Below are 26,358 nucleotides of genomic sequence, written 5' to 3' on the forward strand. Positions count from 1 at the left end.
ACACACACAGCTACACACACACACAGCTACACACACACAGCTACACACACACAGCTACACACACACAGCTACACACACACACAGCTACACACACACAGCTACACACACCTACACACACACAACTACACACACACAGCCACACACAGCTACACACACACACAGCTACACACACACAACTACACACACACAGCTACACACACAGCCACACACAGCTACACACACACACACAGCTACACACACACAGCTACACACACACAGCTACACACACACAGCTACACACACACACAGCTCACACATACACACAGCTACACACACACTTCACACACAGCCACACACACACAGCTACACACACAGCTACACACCGCACACACATCGCTCACACAACTACACAGACAGCCGCAACTCGGCGATGCTGTCCCAGGCGTTTGTGCTGTCGTCCCGGGGAGACCCTCTACTCTACAGGGACTGTATCCTCATCATCATCACAATATCATCACCATCATCATCACAATATCAATATCATCAATATCATTACCGCTGTTAATAACACCATCATTGGCCACAGCAGCTTTAGATGCTATCGGCTCTCTCCATCTACGGGGCGTTTCGCTTTGGGTGTTTCGCCTTCGATGTTACTGTTTATGTTGTGATGTTATATGGACATCGTGTGTGAGATGTGTACATCGTGTGTAAGATGTGTATTGTGTGTGAGATGTGTACATCGTGTGTGAGATGTGTAGTGTGTGAGATGTGTACCGTGTGTGTGTGCTGAATACAGTGTGATGTGCTTCATTCACACTTCACGTGGCTTCAACGTGCACCTAGCCTGGCACAAGCGCCGTGGTGACGTCACCGCCACTGTTGTTGTTGCTGTGGGTGCAGTCTGTGCGATGTGTGTTAAACGCGGTTTGTGCTATGTACGTTGAACTTCTTTCGCACCGTACGTAGCCAGCCGTGCCAAGCGGAAGTGTAATGTACAGTGCGCAAGGTGTACTGTACACGGGGTACAGCGCGATGTACAGTACACACGTGTGCACAGTACACACGAGTGCACTGTACACACGAGTGTACTGTACACACGAGTGTACTGTGTGTACTGTGTACACGTGTGTACTGTGCACACGTGTGTACTGTGTGTACTGTACACCTGTGTGTACTGTACACACGTGTGCGCTGTACTGTATGTCACGACCCCTGCCACTTGTGTTCGCATCGCCGTCAATACCGACGGTTTACCCCGTAGTCTAGTACAGGGAAATTTACGGGTAAAATGTATTTGTGTTTGTGTTTGTCCCTTGTGATGGGACTGTCGGATGAACGTTGAGATGTATAAGGGACACGGGGTGATCAATAAGGTCTGAATGGGTCTGTAATAAAGGTAGGCACTGATAAGGGGTTGACATGTTATGTAATTGTGTAGTGTATAGTAGTGTATAGTGTAGTGTATATGATGAACGTTGAGATGTATAAGGGACACGGGGTGGCCAACAAGATCTGAATGGGTCTGTAATAAACACTGATAAGGGGTTGACACGTGTGTGTTCGATTCCCAGCCACGGCTCTCATCAGTGGCGGCGATTGATACTTGAAACCGGCTCAGGGTTCTGCCTTAGAGCTGGTCCAGTGTGTAAACATCAGCTACTGGGTAGACAAAAGCGTCCCCCGGGGAGTGTGGTTCTTGGCCACATCGCCCTCTCAGTGCCCCGTTCTGGACTTAATAGGTGCTCGCTGAAACACTTTTCCCTAACAGTCTGTGTAGGCTGCACAAAGGGGGGGTATTCGTATTCAATTTGTGTCCTTTGAGATCGACTTTTGTCCCACATGACCTCCACGTGGTCACGTGCGCCACACATAATGTGGCTTGTTCAGCTGATTCCAAGATTTCTACTGCCTTGTCCGTCCACGTCCAACGGGATTAAACTGAATGTGTCAAAACAGCCTTTGGATCCCTTCAAACTTTTGATCCAGATGTGCCCAATTTTAAAAAGTTGCCCGCGTAGGGCCAGCGTTCAAAGGAAGGGCCGAGCACTCTTGATTTGAAGCTTTTGTGACTGCAGGAGTCCATACTCTTTGGTTCTTTCGGTAAAGTTACGGGACATTACCGAAAAGAAAAGAGTAAGGGCCGAGCAGATTGATGTTTGAAGGAGCCAGAGCTGGAGTTGTATGATTGATGGGGCAGCAAGCGCAGTCCAGTTCACCTGAATTGTGCCATGGCCACTGATGTTTTTAAAGCTCCCTTGTGTCGCCTCCTGTCATGTGAAAAACATTTCATGGCGTTGTCATGAATGGGCATTGGAGAAACAAAAAATTATGTACCAGTTCATTACATTCAAAAGTAATTGAGACAAAAAAAGGCAGGGAGGCATTACTTTTTGGGGTATCGCTCTGAATGTTTTTATTTTATTTTGGCAGACATCCACTGACATCTCCATCCACCAACATTGGAGCAAATTGCGAAGATGATTTTTACTTGAGAATTCTTTTGAGAAGGGAATCTGCAATATGTGCGTGTGTTCATCGCATGTTTGCAGTGTTGTTTAGGGCGTCCGTGAATGTACAACGACCCATGACAATGCCAGAAACTAAGCTTCTTTTCAAGAATTGTGTTCCGTGTAAATGTGATGGTTGATGATCACGATGAGTTTTTAAGTTTCCTTAACCACCTGCTTGACAGATGTAGGTAATGGACACGCGGATAATTTGTACGAGAGAATGTGCCCTCTGAACGAGAGCGAGCAGCCCATCGTTAAGGTAATGGCTACACCCGCAACACCCCTTGTGATACTCATCAAGTCTAGTACTGTCCTGGAATAACCTCCGATTAGCGCGGTTGGATGCGTACGGTGCGAAAAAAGTTCAACTTACCACACATCATCAACCACGATCGACCGACTGCTGGATGAAGCCCTTACCAGGCTGTCAACGTCCCTCATGGTCTTTGCAGTGCCACATTTTATTGCTCCATCTGCATGGTGAATGCACTCTTGGGGGTGATTCTTCCTCTGCCTGCAGCCTTGTCGATAGTTCCCGAGATTGTAATGTAAAGTCATTTATCCGGTAAAAGCCTCACTGAGTACGTTTTTCAAATGGTCTTATTAAAGTATTTACTGTTGCCAATTCTATTTTCCGGAGTGTTTTGCACTTGGGATGAGGCCCAGATCAGGTCACAGTCCAATTGTTGTTCTGCTGTTTCCTGGCTCCGGCTGTCGGATTGACGACCATGTGAGTGACGGACGTTTCTCTGTAGCCGGGCAAGTGGGAAACTGCATCGCTGTAGTGTGAGGATTGAAACAGGCAATTGGATGGATCTTGGAAGTAGATCCATGATATCACCTTCCGTGGGCTGTTCTCTAATACTGGGTAGTGCAATGCTCTATGAGTGTTTCCGAATGGGCACGATTCTGATAGAGTGTGAACATTTACATGAATATGTGTGTGATTCATTTTCCTGTAATTTCTTTTTCAGGTACATAATGGGCTGTGCTACGTGCACACACGGCATAACGGACTTTACTTTGGTTTAACCTGCAAGCCCCAGGCCTCCCCATTTATTCTGATACAATTCCTTAACCGGTACGTACACACAGCATGCGCAATGATTCACACCCACATGCGATTCAATTAGTTCTGTCGATCCACGGTTCACAGCGCGAATTGAAAAATCCCTTCCGTTTTGTCTTGTTTTTACTTTCTGGTTTGTATTGCCTTGATTGTTTCATTAGCCCGATGGTTAAGATATAATTCACATACAGTTGGCTTGTATCCTAAATAAAGTATTGAATTAGATTCTTGCACACATGACCCAACGCATAGATTGTGAGCAGAGAGCTTCCCCAGAAGATGACATAACAGGAGTACTTCAGGAAATCTTTGAGTGTATGCACCTTCTTATAAAGCTACACGTCTCTCTGCGAGTCATTGGTGACAAGGCTGAGACCTTCAGCTCTCAACACTTGACAACCCCGGGTTCATTGCGTGTGGCTGAAACCCAGATTTGAACACAGGATCTTAGCTGTGTGTCAGCTCAGGTATTTAACATGGTGTTAGCGTCATGTACCCATGGGTGCTTCCAAAACAGTCTTTTATAAATTCTTTGGTTGTTTTGGTAAAGTCACGTAGGTAGAAAAATTAATAGATCATGACGTTTCGATCGGCACACAAGCAATCGTCCTGACTTTACCGAAAGAACCAAAGAGTATGGATTCCTGCAGTCACGAAAGCTTCAAATCAGTATTTATATGTTTGACCTGACAATGGAGATAAAAAACGCGTTTTGTATGTATGTTAAACTTTTTTCGCACCATACGTAGCCAACCTTGCAAAAACGGAGGTGTTAGGGAAGGACAACAAATTCAACACAACAGGCAGTTCTAAAGAAATTAGTTTTTAATCTGGATTTAAAAGGGCAACGCTCCAGTGGCATCCTAAAATCGGAAGGACGAGCGTTTCAGACGGCCGCAGAAGCGCATCTGAAAGTGCGCGATTCAGTGACCTCCTTTGTTCGTGTGTAGGTTTGCTGCAATAGTCAAAGACTACTGTGGATCTGTTTCTGAAGAGGCCATCAGGAAGAACCTACCACTATTGTATGAGCTTCTAGAAGAAATCCTGGTAAGTGTCAAAATTAAAACTGTGATTGCCATAGAAATTGTGAAAATTATTTACGGCAATAATTGTTCCATGAAATTCAGGGGCGGTTTCTTCATTAGGGCGATTGGGCGACGCACCACCAATGTCATTCAACCACAGAGTCACGCTAGCCGTCACTGTGCCTCTGGATATAGTCCAATCAGCGTCATGTCCCGTTCTGTGGAGTACCGCCTCTTTTTGGGCGATTCCGGCTGAGAATCGCCCAGAGTGGTCCCATAGACTTACATTCAAAGATGTTTTTTTTCGAACGGGGGGCGCTGCAATGCATTCTCTATGGCTTCCGGGAGGGCTCGCACTAACGTGCTTACGTCATCATACGTGCTTACGTCATCATACGTAAGCACGTTGCATCCAACAATATTATTTGTCGCCACCTAGTGGAATCTTTAATAAAAGAAACTTGAGTGGATTGTATTAATAGTGAGTATAGAAACAAACAAGATGTATTGTAAGAGTCACTTTACTTTTTCATTAATATTAAAGAAGTGAAGTTGCCTTTACGTGCTTAAGCTGTTAATTTATCCTTTGCATGGGTGGACCTTATCCTTATAAATCATCCAGACATTTGCCCCCCCTGAGAGATTTTGCAGGAGCCGCCACTGGTGAAATTAGTGTGGAGTTGAAAAACGGCTTTATTCAGGACAAACTTTCCAGTACAGAACAGCTTTAGACTTGTATTACATTCATTTACAGTGCTTTGTCAGTCCACTGCTAGATGAAGGCCTCCCCACGCAGTGTTGGTTTGTTTGAGAAGACTTGACCACGCTGGTCAGTGCCCAGGATCGGTTCGGATATCGCTCACCACTCATGTTAGCCATTGCTGGATATCGAACTCGGGTTTGTTGAGTTCATAGTCAAGCACGCAAACCGCTGTGCCACGTTCCACCCTTGTTTTAATGATACAAGCGGGAAAGGCAGCCGCATGGTTAGCCGGTGCCAAATTTTCCTCTAAAGCTTTTTGTTTTTTATTAGTTAAGGTGCTTCGGCCAATTAATCAGTGTCAACACGTGGGAGGAAACCGATACGTCATAAGAGAAAACCTGCAGCGCGTGTGCGAAGGGGCAACACTCTATCTCTTACAGCTACAATTTTTCTGTCCGGTAGTGGCTGACAGCAAAATGGGATGGAGTTTTTTGGACTCGCACCAGAGCTCAATTAATTATCTTTCAGTAGCGACTTAGGAGACGAGTGGCTGTGACGTGTCGCTAACCCTGTGGCTTTTGCCTCTTGTTGAAGGACTTTGGAGTGGTACAGACTACACGTTTGGACGTCCTGAGGAACTACGTGCAGAGCGAAGCCGTCAACACCCAACCCAGCAGCCTGTTTGACATGAGTGCCATCGGACTGGTACACACACACACGTGTACATGTGTCCACACACGCGCCGCATTGCATTTCGAAGGATTGTAATCCGATTAACACAATTGTGTATATTCGGCCATGGTTAACATCAGGGGCAGGTTTATCGGAACCTGTCTTGGGCCTCCCCTAGGCCGACCCAGCCTTAAATGAGTAGTGTGGTGTGTAAACATCAATGCTTGCTTGGGAGACAAAGCTGGCCAGGTTGTGGAGTGACTCACAACCTGATCGGCAAGAGTCTGTGTGGCTTGTACGGGTGATCTTCATCATTTTTGTGTCTCTCTTTGTCTTTGTAGTTTGGAGCAGACACACAACAAAAAACCTTGGTCCCGGCATCAGCTTCGATACGCTCACTGTCTCATCAGGTACATCATCCGAGAGAAACTGCGTGTTTTTTTGTGCGCGTACCATTGCGTGCCGGTTTCCCACGTGAAATGTGTTTCCATAACAAGAGGAAATTGGTCGCGTGGTTGTGCGTCGGTTAGTGCAGTGTTCTTCATGGCGGCCCACTGACAATACACAACATGTGAAAACTCCCCCTTGCAGGCGGTGTGTCAGCCCTCACACTGACGATGTCTTATCAGCGAAAGTGACCCCCCCCCCCCCCCGCTATGAAAATTAGTGAAGAACACTGGGGTTAGTGCATTGCAGTATGAATCCGAAGAACTCTTTTAAGTTTGATTCCCGATAACAGCTAACACCAGCGGTGAGTGATATTTAAACCTGAACCTGTCCTGGGCCCCCACTAAGCTAGTGTGGTCATCTATGTGCTATGAAGATTGCCCAAAACGTCACGTGTTATATATTTTTATTATTAAGGCGGTCTTGTTGATGGAATGTGTTGAGTGGGTTTTTTTGCTCACGTGGTAAAGTACGGTCAAACAACCCCCAAAATCGACATGGTGTGTCAATGCCTGCAGCCAGCAATGGACGGACACATCGCTGCAGTATAGAAAATGAAGTTGTGTTGTTTAAAACACGACCGCCGGCTGGACAACCCCCAAGTGCATGTGTTTAACATTGAAGAGTCCCACAGTGCACTGCGTGTCACAACACGGCCAGAGTTCTTGTACCACGGTGGCAGTTTATGCTCTTTACCCAGGAGAGCCTCTCTGAGTTTCACGACTTTTTTACAGGAGGGCTCTGCCACGTTTTCGCATTACAGGGTGATGGTTGCTACGCATAACCCCCCTGTTGAGTCATTTGCAGGGCAAGTTTTCAAAATGTGACAAATTTGGACAATGACGCCAGCACACAGCGGCCGACTCTTGTCAATGATGTCACGGGATCTTTAACGTCGACTGTGAAGCGGGCGGCCTGTCACATATTTTTAAGCGGAATACCACGCCGCAGTATGAACCAGGGCGACCGCTGGATTCGAACTATGAGCCTCTGCAACAAGCGGCGAATGCACTCCCGTAAGGTCATGCCACCGCCCCTTGTGCTTGTAGGCTGGCTGAAGAGTGGCAGATTATTGGATTATTGTTTATGCCTTGCGACAGCCTCACAAGTTTGTGTGAGTCAAGTGGTGGAAATATCATCAGCTGACAGTTGTGGAATGCAACTTTCAACATTTTTTTGGGCTCCGTGTTCTGTTATGGCTATGCCAATACAGAATTGATCCAATGGCCCATACTGACAGAGCACTGAGTTACAGGCATGCGCATTGATTTGCCGTTGACATTTCCCAGCATCCTAGCTACACGAAGAGCTATCTGCATTTACTTTCACAAATGAACTCAACCCGACGTTCGAAATTGTTGACTCATTGCAGTTGGGGACTTAATGTTCTCCGCTTTTGTGTTCAGAGCAAAACCAACGAGATATTCGTGGACGTTTTGGAGAGGCTAACAGTGCTCATCGGGGCAAATGTGCGTACCAACACACACACACACACACGTTTGTATGCGTGCACACACGCACACACGCACACGTATGTGAACACAGCCGTATGCACACGTATGTGCATGCTCAGACGCCGGAAGAGACATTGCTGCAGCCACCCTCACCGTCTGGTTCGAGCATGCGATTTTGTACAAACGCTTTGCCTTCGTGTTTCTGAGTGATGCAGTTTGTGTCCCCAACAGGGGAATGTGGTTCAAGCGGAGCTCAATGGCGATATCAATTTGAAGAGCTTCGTGAACGGCTGTTCAGGTACCGAACGCACACCGGGTGGCTCGAACGATGACGCGGGGGGCTCCAGGTGGCCCCTTGTGGTTTTCAAGGGGCTCCCCACTGCCTGATGACGTCAAGGGCGGAGGGCACCCCCCCCCCCCTTTCACGCACCACGCAAGTCGTGTGCGGGGCTCCTGTAGGGGTCCCACGGTGTTTATCAAACTCCGGCCCTCGCGACTCACCTCGGCCTGCCTTTCCGCCTTCATGAGTCTTCTCCGTTCAAATACAAATAAAATAATTGCATGCTGCACGTGCCGATAGTTTGTGAACGTGTCTTACGCGATGTAATCGGTGAATCGGTGCTCTCTGCGTCACGCGGGACGCACGCGCACACAACAAAAGCAGTTGCCATTCGCCGCTGAGTGACGGTGATGTCACCATGGCACTTGTGCCAGGCTAAGTGCACTTTCAGACCACGTGAAGTATGGATGGCTCACTGGCAGGAAGTTACAGGACAGACGCAGGTGGTATGAGTTGAGTGAGATGACTGGCAGATGTGAGTCACAGCGCCCTATACGTCACATGGTACACACGGACACGCGCAATCTCTATCTTGAGTTCAATGAGGACTCTGATTCAAATTAAGATGAAACAAGTATGCATTGTGTGTGTTTTGTCACGTGGCTTTGCTGTGTTTTCAGAAATCTTCATGACGTTCAACCATGATCTTGCCATAGGATCATCACAGAATAGAGGTGAGAGGTGTGCGAGTGTGACCGGGCTTGTGGTGTGTGGAATGAAAGCAAATGAACCACAGTCCCTCACTGATCTCGTCAAGGAGCGTAAACCATCATCACGTGAACTCCGGTAATCCTCGCAGCAGCGGCTTTTTGCGGGCCATCGAACAAAGACGGTCACCGGATCTCGCGGCGCTTTCAGATGCGCTTCTGTGGCCGCCTGGAATGCTCTTCCTTCCGATATTAGGAAGCCACTGCAGCTGGGCACTTTTAAATCATCATCTAGATTGAAAACTCATTTGTTTAGAACTGATTTTTGTGTTTGTTGTCCTTCTCCCGCACCTCCGATGAGCACAGTTGGCTCCGTACGGTGCGAAAGAAGTTCAACATGCATACATACGTCCTTGGGCTCGCTCCGGCAGTAATTAATACACGCGACAGATGCTGCATCTGCCTTGCACCTCTCTCTCTGTGTCCAGGCTACGGCGGTGCCGTGCGATTAGACGAGTGCCGCTTCCACGCCAACGTGAACGTGACCGACTTCGAGACCAAACGTGCGATCAGAGTGAGCCCGGGCCCTGGTGAGGTAATGCTCGCGTGATTACGTATGCAAACACGCACCTCAAAACGTAATTTATTTATCCACGATTTTCGATACTTTTTGATCACAACGGTCCCGCAATGGAAGTGAGTGGGAGTAAATCCGGAGTACCCAGAGAAGACTCACGCATTCGAGGAGACGGTGCTCAAAGGTACACGAACTCGCATGCCGCCCAGGGGGGTGTTTTGTGAGTTTCACAAAATCTCTAAGACCGACAAACCCTTTGCTTTCAGAGTGCTGGGATCACAGGCGCGTGCCATCTCGCCCCTCCCCAGAGGCGAGGCTGCGTGAGTGCACCGTCATGCACTCAACGCAGCCTCGGCTCTTTGGCAGTCGGCGCGTTTGCCGTGGATTGCGGCGACTTCTGCCGTTTGAGAGGGACGGGGTTTGGTTAAATCTAAACCAACCTCACGACCTCACCAAAACAATTTGGTTACATTTCACGTGACAGTGTAAAGTCTCATCTCTCGATGCCGCGACAGTAATGCTCGGGTTAGATAACATAAGGGAGAGTGAGAGAATAAGACACGGAGACAACAACAATCGTGCTAATCTTTGATTCACGGCCATGGCTAATCATCGGTAGCAAGTGACATCCGAACCTGACCCTTCTTTCCCAACCCGCGCTGACTAGCGTGGTGAGGTATGGTCAACCAATCCCCACAACCAGCACAGCGTTGTGAGGCCTTCACCTTGTAGTGGATTGACAAAGGGCTGTACGTCTTCACTATTATCATTCATTATAGCTCTAAAGACAAAACAGAGGAAATTCATAAGGATTTCACGTACATAATAAGCAACAGCGTCTATGTAACGTCTAATTAAAGTAAACACAAGTGGAAGGTTGTGACTATGGCCACACGGCAAGGTTCTTCCAGACTTTAGGAGAAGAAAGAAGGGAGGTTGTTGTGGAGCGGAGAGAGCATGGGGGATGCACTAGAGACGAGATCGGCTCACGAGATGCATTGCCACAAGGCCATGAAGCCTTCTGAGCACGGTGAGGGCGTTTGTCATTGTGCATACGCATGTTGACCTTCTTCCGCACCGCACGTAGCCAACCGTGCTAATCGGAGGTGCGGCGGGCAGGGGGCGAGAACAACAAACTAACGCGCAAAAAGCAGTTCTCAAGAAAAGAGTTTACAATCGAGATGATTTCAAGGTGCCTTAGGGTCGAGCCATCTGTGTGTGACCGCAGATGACCGTGATGCAGTACACGGTGCTTGACGACTTCCCAACGCCGCTGCCTTTCAGGCTGTTCCCAACAGTGGAGGTGCAGCCTGAAAAGAGGTACGTCCCTGCAATCATCATCATCGTCACCGTCATGAAACTTCACCCCTGATGTGTTCCCCTTCCACTGGAATTGTCATTGGTTTCACTGTTAATTACTCTATTGTAATAATACGTTTTTACCCTTTCTACTGGTACAAAAACTGACACCTTTATACAAGGCATCATGTTTGCAATAACCACAACACAAGCAGTCAAAATGCAAACAAAAAGAAACAACTCTGATGATGATGATATGCACTGTCCTTCAAGTTGATTGGTCCACACCCGAGACAGCTTTTCTTAGAGCCTAGTCTCCATTGGTGTTGGACCAGATGACACCAAAAGGCGCACAACTCAAAAACAGCACACCATCAGAGTATTGAGAGCTCGGGGTAAGCATTTACACTTTGCATTTTGACTGCTTGTGTTGTGGTTATTGCAAACATGATGCCTTGTATAAAGGTGTCAGTTTTTGTACCAGTTGAAAGGGTAAAAACCTATTACTATATTTTGCCACTGGTAAAGGAGGTCTCATAGTGTAAATTACTCTATTGTTAATATGATTGTGTGCTCGGGAAAGTATCACTTGGTCTTAAAGCTCTTTTTTTAGGAGGGTACTGCCAAATGTTGCAGTAGGGAGCGACTTTGCTGATGTGTATGATCCTAATTGAGTAATTGTCTGGTAATTCTTCAGAATCGGGATGTTTAGCCGATACCAGCTACTGTGTACATTTATTCATAGCTATGGGAGGAAGTCGGAGGACCCGGAGGAAACCCACGCAGAACAAGAGGAAAATCTAGAACCCAGGTCCTTAGTGCCATGCGGCTCAGGTGTTAGTTACCACTGCGCCTCCCTGCCGCTGATATTCGCATGATTTTCAGTGGGATACACCATACCATCACAGTGTGGACCCGAGTCGGGAATTGAACCCAGGTCCTTAGTGCCGTGCGGCTCAGGTGTTAGTTACCACTGCGGCACGCTGCCATCGACATTCGCCGGATTCCTGTTCAGTGGGGTCCTTCTGTCCGACACGACCATTCCATGGCAGTGAGCGCCCTTCAGTTCTGTTACCGTTCGTTCGGCTCTCCGAATGCAAGTTGAGCTTGTGCGTGCACTGCTGCCCATGCGGTCCCTTCACTGTGACTGCCCGTTTGTGTTCGCAGTCGGCTGTTGGTGTGTTTGAAGTTGCGTTGTGACCTCTCGCCGAGAAGGTATGACGAGACGTGGCACGGACATCGCCGTCCTTACGCGAACGCGCGCGTCACGCAACGCTTTGCATTGCGTGAGGCTCGGTTAGAAATGATGGCAAAAAAATACTCGGCTTTACACCTTTCCGGCAATAATACAGGAGGCGTTCAGATGTTCAAACACCAAATAGACACCCCTATCGCAAGGCAACAAGTCTGCATTAACCACACTTCTTGCTTGTGGTACAACATGTAAACAAACAATCTTAATTTTAGAACTTTCGTGACTGCAGGAATTATTATTTGGTTCTTTCGGTTAAGTCACGTCTAAAGATAAAATAATAAATTAAATTAAATAATAGAATACGACGTTTCGATTGCAACACAAGCAATCATCATCAGGTATAATGAAATAGCGACATAATATCTAACCAGAAAACTATAGACAGACATATTAGCAGACAGATATCACAAGATACATACATAGCGAGAGCAACACAGGTGACAGAGAGGGGTGATCGTCTCTGTGGGGTGGCCTTAAATAGACAGAGGGGGGGCGGAGGCAGAGAGAGGGAGGGGGGTTAGAAAAAATTAGCATATCAATGAGTGGTCCAAAAGAAAACGTGGTGCTGCGAGTACGATGGCACAGCAAGCAAGCCTGAAAATCAGGAGAAAGACACACTAAAATTAAATAACCTAGTAAAATATCGAAATGTAATGTAATACAACACAGAGGGTCGGTCAACACACAATTAACGCATAGCCTGGTTGATTACGTATTTCAAAGATTGCTAAGTTAGAATTTAAGTGTGAACATTCTAAAGAGGACACAGGCAGATGTAAACAAACACCCTTTTATAATAATATATGCATTGTCTTTTAAATTGATTGGCCTCCACCAGAGACAGCCTCCTTTATGTCCTTTTCTCACTGCCGGTGTTAGACCAGTGAACGCCAAAAGGTGAACACCACAAAGGCAACGCAAAATATCAGCGTTAATAGCTCGGATTGAGCAGTTGTATCTAAGGGTAAAAGGCCTATTGTTTTTTCATGAGTTACAAATGTTTGGTAGTTGCACTGTGGATTGTCGGCTGGTGCAGAAGTGCTCTACCAGTGTCTAATACATTCACACGCCGGAGGCGCAAGCACAATAGCTTAACCACCACTCTGCAATGTTGCAATTTGGTTGAGTCAACGCGTAGAATTTATCGTGATCGTTTAACGATAGACATTTACAGTGCTCTTTCAGTCCATTGCTGGATGAAGATCTACCCGCGTTCTGTCGGTCGTGGAGCTTGTTTGATCGTACTTCACCACGCCGGTCAATGCAGGTTGATGAAGTGGGGAAGGCCCTGGACTGGTTAAGACATCAATCTCCGCTAGTGTGAACTGTGGCCCAGAAATTTGACTTTGGGTGGCTAGGTTTATGATTCGGTGTGCTAACCACTGCAAAGTTCTATTAGCGAGTAACACATATGAAGGCTGGCATGGTACACGAGGGGGTGGGTGGTTTGCACCACACGCGGGCTGCCTTTGTCTCCCTAGTGGCGAAGTTTACACACCGCACCAGGTACTCATTTGAGGCTGAGTCGACCTAGGGGAGGCCCACGACTAGTTCAGATAATTGTCAATGGTGTTGGCCGTGAGTGGGAATCGAACTCGGGTCGCTGGGGACTACCCACTGCAAAGATGAAGATCCCCCGTATAGCCTTAACAGACTGTTGGGGAAAGTGCTGTTAGTGAGCACCTATGAAGGCCGGAACAGTACACGAGGGGGTGGATGGCCAGAACCACGCCCGGCCGCCTTTGTCTCCCTTGTGGTGATGTTTACACACTGCACCAGGTACTGTATTCATTTGAGGCTGAGTCGACCTAGAGGACGCCCAGGACCGGTTCAGATAATCGTTACTCCCACATACATTTTCCGTTTGATGAAGTCACATTTAGATCATAGAATCAGTTCCCTTGTGTTTTTATTTAGTTTTTATATCTAACTTTTAACATCTGTCTTATGCTTTCCCATTTTATTCCAGTGGCATTAACGTGTAACATTTGCTGATAATTTTCATTCATCGTAAACAATCAATTGTCACACGTGGCGCGACGCCGTGTATCATGAGCGCAAGAGTAGATTATAAATGGCGATGGACTGGGGCACATTTACCATTCACCGTAGCGCCCGCTTGCTCTTAAAATAACCACACCGATTTATTCAAACATTCACTGAGCATTTATTTGTTTACCAATGTACGTCTGTTTCTCTATTGAGTCATTGCTTTGTGTCTCTGCAGTGTAGTTGGTTTGTAGTAAATCAACACACACCAGGTCGTTAAGCCTGCACACTGCATAAATGTGGGCCATGGGATGAGTCATTGTTTTTTTTCTTCAAAATAACATTTTAATACCGTGCAATTGTACGCTGCATGAGGTAACAATACATGTTCGAGAGCAGAAGGTGTAGGGTATACAGCTTCCTTACTCAACTATAACTAAACCAGTTTTTAGTTGAACAGGTTAGATCCTGGCTCTCATAAATGACAGCTCAGCGAAGTAGCTCATCATCATCATCGTGTGTTGCAATCTTTAGCAGCCAGATACTCTCAATGCGTGATGTTGATTCTAAACGTGGAGGGGAAAAACCCGGAGGATGCGGAGAAAATCCAAGCGGCCATGGGGAGAGAGACACTGCAAACTCCAAATAGGCAGACGTCAAGGTTGGGATTGAACCCACGAGCTCCTGTATACCAGGCGAGGTAGTTAAGAAAATGGGATAGATAGAAACGGTCGGTCATAAGGTTTTATGGACTTTATTATCCTGCGTATGTATTTTATTTCTGCATGTGGGTGGACAGGTGGAGGAGTGGTTATCTCACTGCACTCTTAACTGGATAACCTGAGTTTGATTCTCGGCAATGGGCAGTATCAGTGGCGAGCGATATCTGAACCGGTCCTGAGCACCCCCCCCCGCCATGCCACTTTTAGCAATCCATACTGACCGGCGTGGTGAAGTATGGTCAGACAATCTCCATCACTGACACGGTGTGGGGATGCCTTCATCTAGCGGTGAATTGACAATGGACTGTGCATTGCAGTATTTACAACATTATCATTTATTATTTCCCTTCTACGTGACTTTACCGAAAGGTCCAAAAATATAAATCCCTGCAGTCACGAAAGCTTTAAATCGAAAAATATGATAATGAAGTATTACAACATTATCATCCAACATTATCATCCATTGTACAATAATGTTATATGATAATGCATTTAATTATGTTGTAATGTTGTAAATACTACAATGTATGATGATGGATGTGATTATGAAGTTGTTTATGATGATGATGTCCATGACGTTAGTGGTTTGTTTCCACAGTCATGCTACAAATATGATGGTCCGGTTGCCTATTCCGAAAAGCGCGATCAGGTAAGAAGATTTAAAATGATACATGCACAACACTAAATGCGCAGTGTTAGTAAAAAGTTAGCCAAGTAAGTTTTAACGTCATTAACTTATCAAGAAAAGCCTTGCCAAGTCCCAAGACTAGTGCGGGAGTATTGGGTCGTTTGGCCAATGCCATTTTAATGATTGTGGGGGGAAAAAACAAATAAGTGAAAAAGCCACGCACACGAGGGGGTAGCAATCCCCACAGATGGATGCGTTCGCACACCTACTTGCTATGCTGCCAGCTCCCAGCCACCTTACAGCCCAGTGGGTTTGGGAATTTCACTAACCTCGACGTGACCCACCAAACCTCACCTCCATCGCTCTTGGTTGTCAGCCTCCAGTTAAACTGTTTACATTACAAACATGTTTCGCTGTCTATTTATCACAGCGGTGCGTTGGTGCGTCTCAGTTTGTCGCGTGACGTGAGCAGTCCAGACCAGACGGCGACGTTGGAGCCCGACAGCAGCTCCGTCGTGTGGAACGTTCCGCGCATCACCGGTGGATCGCAGCTGTCCGCCATCTTCCGCGTGCGTACCGCGAACAAACAAAACAAGCAGCAGCATTACGGTTTACAGTGATGCATTCTCGCGTACGTATGAAATAAGACTTGCTGACGGGCTAGGCTGCAGGGATTGCCAGCGCACACCGATCATTTTGTGTCACCGTAGGCATTGACGTGCGGCTCGTGCGGCTGTGCGCGTCGTGTTTAGCAAGGGTGGACTTTGGTCAGTGGTGGCGACCGACCGCTGGCGATTCCTGCAAGAGGGGGTAACTCATTTGACCGAACTCGGAGGAGTGAAAGGCTGAGCGGACCAATTTGAGCTGGGATTTGACCTTGCAAGCCTTCGTTGAGTTGATTTTTGTGGAGTGGCTCAAACCATCCCGATATTCTAATCGTGCTGAAGTAAACATTTCTGTTGAATCCAAACCACGTTAAGTAAGTTGAAATATGAATCGGACGCACTTATGTCCTAGCAGAGGCACGTGGCCACAAGAGACATTGGTGACTGTACCGTGTGCGGAGGAGCAAACCAATGTGGGGTTGTGTCTGTCTGACTGCTGCCTGCCTGGAAACATTTTCTGAATGTAGTTTAGGTTCTAAGACAAGATGACCACAAAGCAGTTCTTCTGAGCTGGTGGTTTTGCATGACGCCTAGGCCTTCTGTGCATGCAATGCAGCTCTTTGCGTTGTTGTGAAATCATATATCGGACAAAATGCTTCAGGGTGACCGAAGCGTGGAGAAATGCTTGCACCGATAGGAAGAGGAACACGCCTATCGGGGAACAAACACAAATCAGAGAAATTTCGATTGAAAGCTTTCGTGACTGCAGGGATTGATCTTCTTGGTTCTTTCAGTAAAGTCACATAGAAGGGAAATAATAAAATAAAATTCTCACGACGTTTCGGCCACAACGCAAGCAGCCGTCCTCAGGTGAAGAACAGGGCTGTCGGAAAGCCATTCGGACGCTGTCTTTCCGACAGACGGACACAATAATCCCCTGTGGGCTGGTGTAACCAGGAGGTTCCTACCAGTAAAACAGTGATCTGTATTCATAGCTTAACCTGAAAATTAGCACCAAGTGCATCATCACATCTGACTTGTCCACTCATCCACAGTGCTGGCTGCAATGGGTGTGTTGTAATCGAAACGTCATATTCTATTATTTAATTTATTTTCTTTCTACGCGACTTTACCGAAAGAACCAATAAGCAGTCTATTAACGTCATTTCATTGCTACTCTCTCCATCAGTTGCGCTGCATCCAGTGCAACTCATAAATTTGAGCTTTTATACAATCAGATTTTCCACCTGTGCTGTCTCCGCCTCTCCGGGTGAAACATCTACCCTGAGGCCTTCAGAATGTCGAGTGAATCCCCTCTGCTGTTGAAGCAAATGGGGACGATGTTGTTGTCAGATTCTTTAACCAATCAGATGTCGAGTTTGCCATGGAGGGCGTGTTCTTTGACACGCCGGAGCCTTCTAGCTGGCCCAGCCGCCTACGTTAGCATTTTTCGTGTGGCGTGATCGGAGGGCCGGTTAGCTAACTGAAGTAAAACTAGCGAGCACGTAATGTAGCATCATCTAATATTTATTTAAACTTTATTTCGTGACGTTTAGATTGTTTTTTTTCTGCGGGGAAACCTGTTGAATCCTGATTGTGTTATGTGTTTTACGGCATTTTTGCTTGCGTGGTAGTCGTATGATTAAATGTGACTGGTTGTTGTGAGTTTGTTTTTGTTTCTTTGGTAATGACATTGATTTGGGCTATGCGATGTCTATTTGTGATGCAGCATCCTGTCATACTGCGTAATAGTGGTACATCCTTGATGGTTTCAGTCACCATGTATTCATGTCTCTACAATTAGTGTATTGTAACTCTCATAGGTGTTGAGCCTCGTGTTAAATCACTTTATTCCACTCGACAAAGGTTACTGTCATTGTGAATATGGGGTGGTTACGTCGAATGACAACAGCCTGTAGCCCTAGTGTCATGGTGAGGTTATTTGAAGGCGGTTTCATTGCGGGAGGATAGCACTGAAGGCCTCGGGTGTAAAATACACGGCCCGGCACTGGGACTTGGCAATCTAAGTTCGATTCCCTGCCATGGCTAACATCAGTGGTGACTCGAATCAGATGTGGATCTGGCCACTGCACCTTCACCAACCTGCACTGACCGACTGGAGATCTGTGAACAAGAGCTTTATAGCTCCTTGCATTCCTCCAGTATAAATAAATATTCTGATTCTGAGTCAAACGGCCGCCCACGACTAACACCGGAGACGCCTTCGTCCAGCAGTCGATTGGTAAAGGGCTGCACGGATTTATTTGATTGCATTATCAATAAAACACTCATATCGGTGCAAATTAACACCTTCATTTATTTTTGCCCCCGGGGGTTTTTAACAAATATTTAGGTTTTGCACCTCCTGTTCACTTTAGCAGCGGCGCGTGAGAGAGGTGCTCTCGCTGGCCAGTTCCCGTGCGTCATTGTTACGCGCGCCGTTTCACGTGTTTTCCAGTTGGAGGTGCCCGGACTCAGGCCCTCGGCTCGACTGGAAGTGGGCCCCGTAGCGTTGACCTTTGACCTTCCAAGCCTGGCCATGTCGGGGCTTCGCATCGGCTGCCTGCGCCCTACGCTGGGGGGCCGAGGGGGGGCGGCACTGTCGGGGGAGCCCCCTAAACGCTGGCTACGCTACTCGACATCCAGCGGATCTTACGTCGTCCGCATTTAAGAAAGCACTCGACGCTCGCAGCCCGTTTGCCTGCGGTCATCCCAAGAAATCCAGGCTCGCAGCACCGTGCAGGACGGGGCATGAAGTTCGCAGCCCCCTTTGTTGTTTTCGCACGGCAGTGAGCACACGTAGATGGGTGGAATATACAAAAAAAACAAAAACACGCTTTGTGTTTTTACAGCCGGACACCAAAAATATGGCACTACCACTTCGAGGAGTTTCAACTTTTCTTTTTTATTAAAGGCCGGTAATTTGCCACACCAACAATTTCGGAGCACCTCAAGACGTGCGCATTCACCGCGTCATCGTGAGCATTACCGACTATCAAGTGTGCAATTTTCACACATATAATTGGTACTGTACTTGCAAATGCTACCCCCTCATTATCAAAGTGTTCATGCAGCCTGCAGCAGATACCGCTTAACTCCACCCACTGGTCTCACTCTGCCGCTCGTCAATCTCAACGCCCACCCTTGCTTTCCAATATCATGCAATGCCCAACTTTCAACAATCATTAACTTCGTGTATCAATTTATGATTGTTCACCGAGAAACATTTTTAAAAAACACATTTGTTTGTGTTTACGTCGAATCTCTTCCACACCGTACGTAGACAACCGTGATAAATCGGTGCGGGGACAGCACAGGGCTCCGTGATATATCGTGGAATCTCAACTAATCAACTAATCTCTGTGGACTGTCTGTACTAGAGTTTCCTTCCACTCAAACTAAGAACCCGAGTGAAAGTCTTGGCTCAATGCAGCCAGCCTTCTTGGACATTAACAAAGAAATGTGTACGACACTTTGTCTGCCGTGCAGAAGCGTCGTTGCCGAGAAACGTCGCCTATTCTCGATTTTTTTTCTTCTACCCGCTCAAGGCGGCGTTGTTGACCAGTGTGTCGAGTTTCTTTTTGTTTGAAACTTGGGAGGTTTGCGTCGCCGCCTGCGATTTGCCGCAGCGCAAAATGCTTTGGCGAGACCGACGGTGAAGGGGAGAGGGGGGGGTCACATCTTGGAGGTGACGAGACCGGCTCGGACCGCGTTGAAATCGTTGGAGGAAGTCATCCAGGCGCCGCCGTCGGCGACAAGCGTCGAGCCCGTGACGTACGAGGCGAGGGGGCTGGCGAGGAACAGCGCGCAGTGTGCCATGTCCGTTTTGGTGCCCGCACGCCCCAGCGGCACGGAGGCGAAGGGATTCTGCCCCTTCAGGTGACCGCCTGGAGACATGAACCAAAAGACAACGGCCGCGTTGGGTCAGTGCAGAGCATTTACTCTAGGCTGGCGATAACAGCACTGTTTGCGTGTGCGTATGTTTTTAATATTCGTGATGCAGACTACTAAATAAACGTTGCAGTGCTTTGTGTAACGAAGTAGGAAAACCTGACGATGCCTTGTGTACAGCTATTCATTCCGGGAGTAATTTTTGTGCAACTTAAAGTTGTCCTCGGTGGTGACCACACCCCTGCATCATCGTGCGTAACAAGACAACCAGGGGCAGTACAGCAACATCCGTCGTTGTCGTGTACATCCAAACTCCGCCGCCCCCGCCAACCCGCACTGATGAGCGTGGTGGAGTGTGGTCACATGACCGAAGGACTGCTCACTGCGGAGTGTAAATCCTCCGCCACCGTGAGCCACTCACCAAGCCGCCGCATGCCCTCCGTGCCTGAAATGGGCCCCGGGGCGAGGCTGTTGATGCGCACCTTGTCCGGCCCCCACTCCACCGCCATGTGCTTTGTCATCGCATCTAAACAAAAGTAACACGGCCACAAGCGTCACTACATTTTCACAAACAGCCTAGTCTCGTTTAGCGAGGAGTTCTTTCTACACGGATTCGCCATCACGGGCAATGCGAATTTAGATCCATTTGTTCCCAAAACGAGCCAAATGTTCGCTTATCGAGCAGAGAGCGATCGATCGACATGCGTCACGGTGCGCACGACAAGTTTTAACACGGGAGTCGATGTTAAAACTATCCTTTTAACAAATGTTCGCCAACCGAGCAATTTTCGCGGAGCGCATCTCGCTCCCCAAGCGAGACAAGCCCGTACAGACACAGCCAATGCAATCACACCGACCACACCATGTCCATGTCACAGCCCCTCTAGCCAATCCACCGCTGGATGAGGGCCACCCCATACCGTGAGAGCTGTGCAGGTTATATTATTGGGTCGTGCTGCACCGCGTTTGCGAGTACGGGTTGGTGAAGGCACAGCATCAACGTGGGAGCATCGCACAGTGCAGGGACAGCAACTGATTTTGCCTTCACTGCCCTCTGCTGCCCACAACGTAGCCCTGCGTGCATACATACATACATAGAAGCATGCGCTCACACCCACCACACACTTCATGGGGCCACCAACCAAGTAAAAAGCCGCCGGCATTAAAGCAGAATTACAACGGCACGCTTTGCCGAATGTCTTGGGAGATCGCCGGGGTGAGGTTGTTTTGCGACGGTCATGGCGTAGCCGCTGTGGAGAGGCTCTCTCACCGTTGGCTGCCTTGGCTGCCCCGGCATGAACCTGCAGCATCTGTCCTCTGTAACTGATGGTGGCGGAGATGTTCACAATCACCCCTCCGTGCTCCTGGTGACACGCACACGCGCAAGAGCTTGCACACAATTACGCAAAAAGATAAAGGTGCTCCCCCCAGCTCCCCCATGACGTCTTCAATGGACTCTTGAGCCAAGTGTTGTTAGTGAGCACCTATTAAGGCCGGCATGGCAAACAAGGGGGCGGGTGGTCAGCAACATGTTTACACGCCGCTCCATGTACTCGTTTTAAGGCTGAGTCGACCTAAGAGAGGCTCAAGACCAGTTCAGATATTCATCACTGATGTTAACCGTGAGCGGGAATTGAACTTGGGTCACCGGCTTCGTAGCGCAGTGCATACATACAAATTCACACATTCAATTCTCACAATTGTATTTATTAATATTGATTCTTAAGGCTCATGATATTACATGGAATCGCATGTGTACGAATCAAAAGTTATTCGACGTACCCAAAATAACGTGAAAACTACTTGCCATTACGTTTAGGTTAATCGCGTGAATGTCCGCAGGCGATGCAGACTGTATGCATTTGATGGTTAATAGACGAGCAGTGATAACCAGGGCGGCCAGCCAGGTTCGAATTGCGAACCTCTGAAACAAGTGGGGAATGAGCGACCGCCGGGCTGTTTTAACCATGACCTCCCAAAACAAGATACGAGTGTTTGTTGCTGCAGTCGACAAACATTGTCAGCCCTCTTTGCCTCTCGTGCCCAGTTGTGATAGTTTATCGGTGCCAGTGAACTTCAGCCACTTGTTATCGGCCTCCAGTCCATGGTCTTAAATGCTTACGTGACAATGGAGAGTTCTAAACCAGAAAAGTTATAAACCAGAAATTCGATATCGTGTTTGCGATATTTGTTTACATTTTGAAAAAATAAATCGCGTTCATTGTCAGTATAAACACAAATACATGATATGAGCAACTAAAAACACATGTTCTTGGTTCTTTCGGTAAAGCCACGTAGAAGGGAAATAATAAAATAATGCAAATATTAAACAATAAAAATTTCTCACGACGTTTCGGCTGCAACACAAGCAATCATCAGATGTGAAATCCACAGCAAGAAAATGTTCTTGCTGATTGCTTGTGTTGCTGTCGAAACGTGAGAATTTGTATTGTTTTATATTTGTATTATTTTATTATTTCCCTTTTACGTGACTTTACCGAAAGAACCAAGAATATGAATCCCTGCAGCCACGAAAGCTTTAAGTAAAAAAATAAAAACACATGGATAAGTAATCACAAATATTGACAAACTTTTCAGACTTGATTTGAGGCTTTTGTGACTGCAGGAATCCATACTTTTTGGTTCTTTCGGTAAAGTCACGTAGGTAGAAAAATGAAATAAATCACGACGTTTCGGGCCCAACACAAGCATCCGTCATCAGGTGGGACGGACGCTTGTGTGTATTTTATTTTATACGTACGTGACTTTACCGAAAGAACCAAACATTGACAGACTTTTCAGACTGAAGTATTTTAAGTAACAGAAAGTTACAGCCCTTTTTTCAATCGACTGCTGGGTAAAATTCTCCCCGTGCCGTATTGGCCACGATGGTCGCATGCCCTTGCTGCAGCACGGTGGTCAATGCAGGTTGAAGGATGGAGACAAATAATCCGTTCAAAAATTATCACTGATGTTAGCTGTGGCCGGGAATCGAACTATCATTGTAGCTTGATTGATAGTACAGTGTGATAACCATGGCACCATCTCTCCACTCTGCAGAATACATTTTACTGAATATGAATATAAAAAATATTTCCTAACACAACTACAGACAGCACTCAAACGCTGCTGGACAGATAGATTGCGCAGGCTTACGTAGTTAAAATCCAAAGGCAATCCATTCCGATGTCGGATTTAAGTGCTGAGGAATTAATGACAATAATGCGTGCAGGCATCACTGTAAGGCAAGATTGCCACCTTTGAGGTACAAAAAGACTGGGATATATCACGGAAAGAAGAATATCTCAACACCGTAAGAGGGTAGAACTATAATACATGTGAATGCATTTCTGTAGAGTGACATTATAAAGCAATAAAAAATACACTTGGCTGGAATGTTCTGGGAAGACTTACAGATTTCCCAGGACAAGATACTACACCAAACATCACAATCCTGGTAAAACCCACATCAAGGCGTCACAGTGGCGAGATATTAACTACCTCGCCTGGTATACAGAAGGTCGTGGGTTCAGTCCCGACCCTGACGCCTGCTGCTGTATATTTGGAGTGTGTGTGTCTCTCTCCTCGTGGTCACGTGGATTTTTCACATTTATAGCAGAGTATTCGTCTGCTATAAATGTGCACGTGACAAGCAACTTCATTGAACTATAAATTGTGGCCAGGTAGGCTTTTGTTAAAGAGCAATATATAGCTGAGTGAGCCTTATCTGGTATAAAAATAATAATAAAACGAGTACAAAAAATGGTTTCAAGTGGCAGCCCGACTGGAAGGCGGCTGGTGTGTTTGCAGCACGATGTGGCTGACCTTGAAGCAGCGTCGATAGAGCGCCAGGCTGCTGTTGAAGGTGCCCATGGTGTCGATGTCCATGACTGTGCGGAAGCCCTTGGGGGTGAGGTTGCTCATGGGGCACACGAAGTTTCCCGCCGCGTCTGCAGTCGTCCGCGCGCACAATTTGAACGAGAACAAGTGGCGGTCCGCGAGGAAATGCTATCCCACCTTATCTTCTCCTGCTTCGGGTTGGATGAATCGATGGTTGGAATGTGCAAGGAAATGCATGATGGTGATTAAACAATGTCGGGCTCACACCAGACCAGTTCTCCTAGGAAGCTGCATGGGCTGCGTGCACCCGTCTGATGGAGAAAGAGCTGATATTGAATTCACTGTCAGCGCTTCCCAGTTTCTCAGTTGGTCTCTATGCGAGTATGAGTCTCTCTATGGGACACTATGGGTCTCCACGAGAGCAGCCACTAATCATCGCATTCCAGTTTCTCACAATGCCTCCATGTAGCATCAATTGAACTATATTGGTCTCTAGGTCTCCATTTGAGCAAGCGCCAATTAAAAATCCACTTTTAGCGCATTCCACTTTGTGAATTCACCTGCATGAATTGCCACCTGGGAACAGTCGGAGTTTGAAGCCTCCTCTAACTGGAGCCAGGAGCTGCTCGTGCAAACACGAGGGGACATACACTGGAAACTTTTCCTGCAGTAATTTGTTAGATTTCTGCGGTAGTTTTCTTTTAAACAATATTTTGAAGCACCAATGTTGCAGCGGCAGCAGCAGCATTTAAGAATCGAACGCCACCAATATTACAAATGCAATAGTTTCAGATTGGCGGAACTAGGTAACATTTTTGGGGGTCAAATTTTGCACAATGCCGCCATGGGACGTGTGCAATGCCTCCTACTACGGTTTTGATGCTGGCATTCTAGAGAACTTCCATATCGCTGCCATATTTTTCAGAAAAATGCTTTGGAAATCACATTTTTTAATCCCCAGGTAATGTTTTGCCATGGAGGAGATAAAAAGAAGGAATCACTGTTGACGAGGATGTGGATGCGGGGGAAGCGCTCCAGGGCGAGGTCGAGGGCTCGCTCAATGGAGGTCTCATCCCTGACATCAAGGGTCACGGCCACGCAGCTCTGGCCAGTGGCTTGCCTCAGCTTGCGGGCCGCCTTCACCACACGCACACACACAGACAGCGAGCAAGCACCGCTTACATGTAAGGAATCGCCTCACAAGCACAGTCCACACCGGGGTTCTTCTCCTGACTGCCCACGGGGCAGAGGTCGCAACCGGGTACCCGATACCTGTACCCTACCCGATACCCGGCTACCCGTACCCGGCCGGCCGGGTACGGGTAGCCGTTTGCGACCCTGGTGCGGCCGGGTACGGGTAGCCGCACGTGACTCACCCCAACCAATGAGTGAGAAGGCCGTGAGTCACTGGTGAGTAACCGTTTGTCACTCATTTCCCAACGTCTTGTCTCTTATTCGTCTTGTCTCTTCTCACAATTCAAGTTCCTAGAATCAACCCACCCGCACCTGCAACGTGGCTTCATCCCAGAGGTCGCAATCGGGTTCCCGATACCCGTACGCTACCCGATACCTGGCTACCCGTACCCAGCCGAGTATCGGGTAGGGTATGGGTACCTGATTGCGACCCTGGTGCGGCCGGGTACGGGTACGGGTAAGGAATCAAAACCCGTTTGCGACCTCTGCCACGGGGCAGATGTGTTCTGTAAAGGGAGTGTCCTGCCGAGCTATGGCCCAGCAAGAGATATGGTCAGAAGCAGGCGAGATAAACAAGAGAGATGAGCTGGTGATGAGAGATGAAGGTTAATGAGATAAAAGTGAGATATATAAGAGGGAGATAAGAGGCAAGGTAGATACTATGGTCGCATGTACAAATGAACTTTGACTTTACGATGCTATGTGATGTAATATGCTGGAATGAAGGAAGGATGATTATGATACAGTGATCTTCGTGTGTCACTCAGATAAACACCTTACAGGCAGACATGCTTACCTCTTCCACCCGCTCCTTGTTTCGGCTTGCGATAATGGTATCACAGCCATGCCTGCAAATTTGAGCACAATGATGGAAAGGATGACAGGAGAAGCAGTTGAGTGAAACCACCTCTTTTCCATACACAACACTTGCAGTCTGTGGTGAACACCCCGAGTCCATGGACTCTACCCTGTCTACCTCTCTCTCTCATCTGACTCCACTCCACTGCAGTGCTCTCCACTCGAGCAACGAAACCTTTCTCTTGTCGAACCTCCAAATCATTGTTTTTATTTGTGGAAGGTTGTGCCTTCTGTAGTCTTGAACTCACTCCCACCAGCCACCCGAGATGTCGACCCTGTTCATTCCAGGCTCCAGACATTTTTATGCTCTGCCCATGACTGCCTCTCCCTTAAACAGTAAGTATATATATACACACACAATTGTGTCAGTGACGTGCATCAAACTGTACTGCATCTTGAGATTCTAATTATCTTGTGTGAATAATGGATTTCAAATCCTCTACGCTGGCAGACACAAGAATTGTAATGAACTGCATATGCTCGTAAAGACGAGAAGTTCAAATACCTCATGAAGAGTTCAGCGATGCGGAAGCCAATTCCAGAACCTCCCCCAGTGATGAACGCCACCCTCCCTCTGGAGGACACATACACAGGTAACAAAGCGTTGTCTTTCACAGTAACCCTACAATGAGCCACAGAATCATCGACCGC

At 47.4% G+C, this 26,358-nt stretch overlaps 3 protein-coding genes across 3 annotated transcripts in view; 1 reads left to right on the top strand and 2 right to left on the bottom strand.

The window, feature by feature from the left end:
• AP4M1 (adaptor related protein complex 4 subunit mu 1) lies at positions 1-19,978 on the top strand. Its single transcript, XM_078610804.1, has 15 exons — positions 1-467; positions 2,675-2,751; positions 3,467-3,573; positions 4,512-4,608; positions 5,884-5,994; positions 6,303-6,371; positions 7,815-7,877; positions 8,094-8,160; positions 8,823-8,876; positions 9,338-9,444; positions 10,655-10,746; positions 11,893-11,940; positions 15,290-15,340; positions 15,771-15,888; positions 18,383-19,978. The coding sequence occupies exons 1-15, from the start codon at positions 410-412 to the stop codon at positions 18,593-18,595; spliced, it is 1,332 nt and encodes a 443-aa protein (XP_078466930.1). The 5' UTR covers positions 1-409; the 3' UTR covers positions 18,596-19,978.
• Positions 1-26,358, bottom strand: part of LOC144730197 (COP9 signalosome complex subunit 7b-like) — a 43,221-nt gene that overhangs the window by 11,398 nt on the left and 5,465 nt on the right. The window lies entirely within an intron of this gene.
• DECR2 (2,4-dienoyl-CoA reductase 2) overlaps positions 18,811-26,358 on the bottom strand; it is an 11,630-nt gene continuing 4,082 nt past the window's right edge. The window contains exons 3-9 of the mRNA XM_078610810.1: positions 26,213-26,281; positions 25,646-25,697; positions 24,657-24,792; positions 23,641-23,765; positions 21,086-21,179; positions 20,237-20,341; positions 18,811-19,811 (exon numbers count right to left, since the gene is read on the bottom strand). Coding sequence (XP_078466936.1) covers positions 19,600-19,811; positions 20,237-20,341; positions 21,086-21,179; positions 23,641-23,765; positions 24,657-24,792; positions 25,646-25,697; positions 26,213-26,281 — 793 coding nt within the window. The 3' untranslated portion in view covers positions 18,811-19,599. The remainder of the gene's footprint in view (positions 19,812-20,236; positions 20,342-21,085; positions 21,180-23,640; positions 23,766-24,656; positions 24,793-25,645; positions 25,698-26,212; positions 26,282-26,358) is intronic.

This window comes from Lampetra planeri, chromosome 35 (genome assembly GCF_965212315.1).
Source record: "Lampetra planeri chromosome 35, kcLamPlan1.2.h2, whole genome shotgun sequence".
NCBI classification, from domain to species: Eukaryota; Metazoa; Chordata; class Hyperoartia; order Petromyzontiformes; family Petromyzontidae; genus Lampetra; species Lampetra planeri.

What these genes read in the sequence shown, in the direction of transcription:
- AP4M1 (XM_078610804.1), top strand. Translation starts at nt 410, where the DNA reads ATGCTGTCCCAGGCGTTTGTGCTGTCGTCCCGGGGAGACCCTCTACTC. An exon ending in AGCTTCTAGAAGAAATCCTG is followed by an intron (nt 4,609 to 5,883) that starts GTAAGTGTCAAA and finishes CTCTTGTTGAAG; the next exon opens with GACTTTGGAGTGGTACAGAC. An exon ending in AGGATCATCACAGAATAGAG is followed by an intron (nt 8,877 to 9,337) that starts GTGAGAGGTGTG and finishes CTCTGTGTCCAG; the next exon opens with GCTACGGCGGTGCCGTGCGA.